The 6,924-nt window shown below is 32.0% G+C and overlaps 1 protein-coding gene across 2 annotated transcripts; it reads left to right on the top strand.

Annotated features, from left to right (window-relative positions):
* Positions 1 to 3,114: 3,114 nt before the first annotated feature.
* LOC109800863 (uncharacterized) lies at positions 3,115 to 6,924 on the top strand. 2 transcript variants are annotated; one of them, XM_020361773.3, is made up of 4 exons: positions 3,115 to 3,739; positions 3,846 to 4,688; positions 5,932 to 6,474; positions 6,571 to 6,924. In XM_020361773.3, the coding sequence occupies exons 2-4, from the start codon at positions 3,882 to 3,884 to the stop codon at positions 6,670 to 6,672; spliced, it is 1,452 nt and encodes a 483-aa protein (XP_020217362.1). In that variant the 5' UTR covers positions 3,115 to 3,739; positions 3,846 to 3,881; the 3' UTR covers positions 6,673 to 6,924. The 2 variants fall into 2 exon arrangements, with proteins under 2 accessions (XP_020217362.1, XP_020217361.1); XM_020361772.3 differs by having other exon boundaries at positions 3,843 to 4,688.

Genomic DNA, 6,924 nt, shown 5'->3' with positions numbered 1-6,924 from the left:
GTGATACTTGTCTAAGAATCATCTGTCATGAATTCTTTGTCCAATACTTATAAGAATGTCATCTCTTATCTATTATATTATTAGTACATAAAAGAAAATATAGAAAATGTTTTAAACAATGGTTATTTTTTACATTTTAAACCAACTCTATCACCGAATATAGAAACAACTTATTGAAATAACTAATGGCATTTATTGTAATACAAAAAGGATACGTTTGCTAAAAATATTTGTGACATGTATGTCTGTACAAATATTGCTATAAACCTGCCAAATACTTTATAAATAAAATACCAAATAAAAAATAAATATATATTTTTTTTATCATGATATCGATAAGAATATCTATTAGCTTTTTCAAAAACTAATCTTATTCGACACCTTAACTGTATTAAGGTTATCCCTTCCAATATCATTTTTTTCAAATCCAAAATTTAAACTCAAGACTTTGAAGATCAATCATAATACTGGTTAGACCAACAAGATTAATAATATATTTAATATTTTAAAAATTTAAAAATATTTATTCTCTTCCCTTCATTTTGTTTGGCGCTTAAATTTTGACACAAAAGTTAAGAAATATAATTAATATTTTAAAATTCATGATAATCACTTTTTAATATTAAGATAAATGTCATGTAACAAGAAAAAGAGTTTCAAAATAATTGCTATTTTAATTTTTAATATAATAATTTTTTCTTCTAATTATATCCTAACAATATTTTTTAACTTTTTTTCATAGATTCTAACAAAAGAACATTTTAATAATAAGATTAATTTTGTAAAATCTATTATTCTCTTTGACCTGTTTATTAATTTTTATATTTATGTAAAAAAAAAACTAGAATGATGCTTATTATGCAATGAAAAGAATATTGTATAATTTTCTTAAACACTCTTTATTCATCATATTAATTAATTAAATTTTATCTCTTTTTATATTATTGCTTTATTTTTTGAACACTAAATATTTAAAATTAAATAGAAAAATTTAATACCTTACTGATATTCTGAAACAACAATTAAAATAAGGTAATTTTTTTTTTTTTTAGCTAAAATCTCAAAGAAAATGAAATGAAAAAAAAGTAATATTTATCGTACAAAGCATGCTAGCTTATAGGAGAATTTAGAAGTATTTTTGTTATTTCTTTAATTATGATATTAATTATTATTTAATGAATATCGTTTAATTTGATTGCACTTCAAGATGGGTAATTTAAAGAGGAACATTTCATTCTAGTTGTACTTTTAAGAAATCGTATACAATTAATTGATAAATTATAAAGTTAATTAATTAAGTTCTATTATTGTCCCATTTATTAATGGAAAGGAAAAAAAACTAAACGTGTCCTTTCCTTTAAACCTTTTTATAAATATATTTTTTTAACAAAATAAACAGTTTTTTTTTTTTGAGAAGTAACTCACTATTATTTGTATATTAAAAAAAATTTAAAAATTAGAAACACTTTTTTTTAAAACAAATAATATAATGAATATGATAATGTATCACGTATAGTCTTTTAAGTAATTTTTATAATAAATTATAGAACAAATAATATATACTAATATATTTGCTTTTAAAAAATGAGTTTAATAATCACACATTATCAGTGTAAAAGATTTTACACAATCAATTGATAAAAGATTATTATTGATATAATTTTTGAGATAATTATTGTAAAAATTAACAAACTTATCATTTAAGATAGATTGTGATTAAATGATTATATAAAATTATTTTATATAGTAAGGTTTCAACAAATTTATTGGTGTCTTACCATTTAAACAATTAAAATATTTACTCAAAATAGAATATATTTAATTTTCAATATATATTTATAAAGTTAAGCTCATGGAGTACATGAAAGTTACTCTTTAACAAACATTATCTTGTTAATATAAAAGATTTTGTTGTCTATTATGAAAATCACATATCATAGGTGCACAGATAAAAGAGAAAGTCTTAAAAAAATGCGGTGTTAAAAAAAATTCAAACACAATCGCGATGTAGTAATATGTAAACCAAACAGAAAAAAAAAATGTATATATATATATATATATATATATATATATATATATATATATATATATATATATATATATATATATATATATGTACCTGTCTGAGGGTACACTCGTAATCTTCAAGTGGGTAGAGGGCCGAACGGGAACTCCAGGTGGATGCTTCAGAGGGGGGAGGTACCTGTAAAAGGCACTCCGACGCTCAAGTCAGGACAAACACGAATTTCTAGGGTAAATAATTGAACAGTAACATACCTCGTTACATGTGACCTATTTATAATACCTGACATTGGTGGGTCTTCTCTGACACTTATCAAATTAGGTAATACGATGTTAATCGGCAGGTTATGCCTTGATTACGTCTTGTCTCTTGTTAATCGTGATTGTCATTCTAATTATTCTGTCTCTGTTGACTTTCGGCCGAGCCGATACAGAACAGTCGAGACATCGTCTTCGGCGTCTGGCCGAGCTGATAGGAGAAGGGTACGACTCTCAGTTCCTTACTGAGCCGAAGTGATATCTGAGCTGCGTCAATATCTGATAGGACATGACGTGCCGGTCCACGTGGCCGATCCACGTGGCGGATAAGATCCTTCCGGTACAATATAGATACTAAAATAAGTGTAAAATAAATTATAAAATCCGTTGACAGCGCCATGATGACCAATTAAAAAATTGTTATATTTTTTAGAAACCGTATTTTCCACATGAATCGATCCGATTCGAGTTAAATAGAATTATTATGAATTACGAAATTCTTATTATTTAACATGATGGCATACTCAAGTGTTTTTAGCAACAATTACATTTAAACATGAAGATGATGTAGAAGTAAAAAATCATGTGAAAATCTCTTGAACTAATTTCAACATAGACATAGTAACAGGGTAAATTAGACCCTATTCGTATGTGAGCCGCTGTTGCTGGACAAGTGATAGAAATTGACTATATTGATTTCCTTTTTCCTGAAAAGGTATTGACTTCTTTTGTGGGTTAGGAAAGTGTCGTTTTATTAAGAAAACAACATTGGCAGAGAAAAAGGAAGTGTCGTCTGAAATAAAAGTTTTAGACGAGAAGGGCCAAGTGCGGTAACTAGTGTCCATGTTAAGTTATAAGAGTCAGGAAGAATGGTAGATTTATTTCCTCTGATATTTATATAAAAATTATTTGAGATATTCTTGTACATATTAATAAAAGTTAAGCAACAAGAAGAAGTGGTATTAGAATTTTGTTGTGTATTGCATTGGGTGATTCACGACAAGGTAAGTGAAGGAAAAAGCCAAACGCCACTCACGATTGCGAGTTTTAGATGAGAGGTTGTTTGTTTGTTGCGTTGATTAAGACTTAAGAGCCTTAATCAGGAAATGAAGTAGTTAATCCCCGCTAAAGTAAAAAACAAAGAGATGCGGAACTTGTTCATTGTCATATAAGGCATGTATTTGAAGGTTCATTTCCAAAAGGATTAGAAATTTAGACGCTTCTCTAACTCCGATAACCAGTATTTATCCAATTCACTCACTCTCTTGCATATATACACCCAAACGCATCTCTAGTATCCAATTCACTCTGCACTCTGCACTCTGCACTCTGCACTCTGCAACAACATCCATTTTTTTAATTTTCATTCACTTAATTCCGCAACTTTATAATATTCCATTGGCTCATTTTCTTCAAAATCAAGGGCATCAGAGTTCACTCCCGATACCTCGTATCGTGTGTGAGTAACTGCAGATCTGATTCTCTTTTTTTTTTTTTTTTTTATAATTAAAAGTAGATTGCACAAGTGTTTGTTATCGTTAATTCCTAACGGTCATTTTCAGCAGCGAGGAGAGAAAGAAAATAACAAAAAGTGGGGAAAAATGAAAGATTCGGAGAAAGTAACGTGCGGCGCACAGGCACGCCCCTCGGCCTCACAGAAACTTATGGTGTGGCTCATCCTCTTCATGTGCGTGACCTACATCGTGTACAGTCTGAAGCTGGTGTCCACGCCGACTTCAACCACGTGCAGTCACGCGCCTTTCTCCGTCCAACGCCTCTCGGCCCCAAACGGAACGGCGAAGCGGGAGCGGAAAACGGAGCTCCGTCACGTAGTGTTCGGAATCGCAGCGTCGGCGAAGCTGTGGGAGCAGAGAAAGAATTACATAAAGATATGGTACAAGGAGAAGGAGATGAGGGGAGTGGTGTGGTTGGACGGTAGAGTGAAAAGCGAGGCGAAGGAAGGGTTGCCACGTGTGATGATTTCGTCGGACACGTCGAACTTCGCGTACAGGAACAAGCAGGGGCACCGTTCGGCCATCCGAATATCGCGCATCGTGTCGGAAACGGTGCGTTTGGGGCTGAAGGATGTGCGGTGGTTGGTGATGGGGGACGACGACACGGTTTTTGTGACGGAGAATTTGGTGAGAGTTTTGAACAAGTACGACCACAGGGGAATGTACTACATAGGAAGCTTGTCGGAGAGCCACTTGCAGAACATATTTTTCTCGTACGGGATGGCGTACGGGGGAGGGGGGTTTGCCATCAGTTACCCGTTGGCGAAGGCTCTGGAGAAGATGCAGGACCGTTGCATTCAGAGGTACCCCGCTCTGTATGGTTCCGATGATCGAATGCAAGCTTGCATGGCTGAACTCGGTGTTCCACTCACTAAAGAACTCGGTTTCCACCAGGTATGCTCTTTTTCTTTCCTTTTTCTAACCCTACAATTTTTCATTTTACTGTTTTTGGCAATTGCATAGTCACCCCAATTTTAAGAAACTTGTCCCCTCAACGCTGTCGGTGGATCATTCCTTACTTTCGAATTCAATTACCATAATTTCTATTTATTTTTTATATTCACTTTTATTATAGTGCCCCAAAGACGCTGCTTATTATTTTTTTTTATATTAAATGTTATATTAATTATTTCTTCTTCTTCTTCTCTTTTTTTCTCCTTTTTCTAAACGGAGAGACGCGGCATATCTCTATTATTTAGAGATTATTTAGAGAAAATAATAAAATCGCCGATTCGTTAGAAAATAAAATAGTTTGAGAGAAGGATAACAAGGAAGTAGTTTGAAAACTATTTATAAAAATAAAATAATTTAAAAATTCATATATATGAAAATATGTTATCAATTTTTAGTAAATTAAAAAAAATAAATATAAATCTTAATTATTAATTTTTAGAAGGATTTTTTTTCATTTGTTTGATATTGTTAAAATTTCAAGATAATATTAATTATTTTGTTGTCAAATATATTTTTATTTTACTAAATTTTAAATTAATTTAAATATTTATATCTTTTGTTTATTTATAGATAAATTATGTATATTTAGATTGTCTTTTATGTATGTGCAATGCTATTTGTTGTGCTTAATTATTGACGTATTAGACTATATAGCAAGTCAGTTGTTATTAATTGTTATCGAACTTGATTGGTTTGATGGTGATATTTTGTATCTAATTGCATAATCTCTAACTTTGTGCCTCTTCTCTTTTCTTTTCAAATTGACATAGGTTTCTAAAATTTGACTCTCATGTTACCATTGTTGCAAGAGCTCCATGTAGAGTTATAGCTTAGGTGCGTTTTATTTTGACTTTAGGTTTAGGGTAGTTGCCAGGTCTATACATGAACACATTTACATGGCTTATATAGAGAAAAGGAAAGTAACTAATTATTCACTAACTTCTAACAAACTATATCTCTAATAAGGTCTAAAGCTGAGCAAGCAAGACTACACTAAAAAAGATAAGGATTAGTTAAGGGGCACTAAGTATTTATGATTCCTAGTTCTTATTAATCACAGTGTGACATGCATTTAACTTTTTCAATTTACAAAGAATTTACACAATCAAATTAGTCTTGCTCACTATTCTACAAGTTTTTCACACTAATAGACCTTGGTGTTTTTTTTCTTTCTCTATAACAGTATGATGTGTATGGGAACTTGTTGGGGCTTCTTGGATCTCATCCAGTGACTCCATTGGTGTCACTGCACCACCTTGATTTGGTTGAGCCAATCTTCCCGAACATGTCTAGAGTAGAATCCCTTCAACGCCTTACCATACCAATGAAGCTTGACTCAGCATCTCTCATTCAACAATCCATTTGCTATGACACAAAAAGGAAATGGACCATTTCAGTTTCATGGGGTTTTGCTATTCAGATATTTCGTGGCATATTTTCTCCCCGGGAAATTGAAATGCCTTCTAGAACATTCCTTAATTGGTATAAGAGAGCAGATTACACGGCATATGCATTCAACACACGCCCCGTTACTAGAAACCCGTGTCAAAAGCCTTTTGTGTTCTACTTTTCAAAGGCGAAACTCAATTCAACATTACAACAGACAGTGACTGAATATGAAAGACATCGAGTTTCTCATCCAGAATGTCGCTGGAAGATGGCCGATCCTTCTGTTCTTGACAAAGTAGTGGTATACAAGAAGCCAGACCCTCATCTGTGGGATAGAGTAAGTTCTTTTGCTACATGTCATAACTTTAACAATGTATTGAGAAATTAATGCATGTGGGTGTTGTGGCCTTTTGCTAATATATGCGTTTGGCAGGCACCAAGGAGAAACTGTTGCAGAGTGATGAAGTCGAACAAGAAAGGAAGGGTGGAGATAGATGTGGGTGTATGTAGAGATGGTGAGGTCACCGAACCTTAATTGTTTCTGACAAGTGTTGATTGATATTATTAGCCCATTAGGTTATTTTCCTTATATTCTTTGAGCTTATTTCTTCATTTATTGGGCATTAACTTCAAGTTTTGTCATTCTTCCCGGCCACCCTGAAATTGGGTAGTTGTGGAAAGAATGTACATGTTGTAATTCATTGTAATTGTTGTTATTGGTTACAAATTTGTATTTTGATTTAATTAAGTTGCAAATGAAATAGCTCAGAAGTTCAATTTGTATTTA

The sequence above is a fragment of the Cajanus cajan genome, chromosome 11 (assembly GCF_000230855.2).
Source record: "Cajanus cajan strain Asha chromosome 11, NIPB_CcT2T_4, whole genome shotgun sequence".
NCBI lineage: Eukaryota > Viridiplantae > Streptophyta > Magnoliopsida > Fabales > Fabaceae > Cajanus > Cajanus cajan.
Note: the sequence above shows the minus strand (reverse complement) of the source record. Positions and strands in the feature narration are given on the sequence as shown.

Coding starts and splice junctions, on each gene's coding strand:
- LOC109800863 (XM_020361773.3), top strand. CDS start 3,882: ATGAAAGATTCGGAGAAAGTAACGTGCGGCGCACAGGCACGCCCCTCG. Junction 4,689..5,931: donor AAGAACTCGGTTTCCACCAG/GTATGCTCTTTT, acceptor TCTCTATAACAG/TATGATGTGTATGGGAACTT. Junction 6,475..6,570: donor ACCCTCATCTGTGGGATAGA/GTAAGTTCTTTT, acceptor TGCGTTTGGCAG/GCACCAAGGAGAAACTGTTG.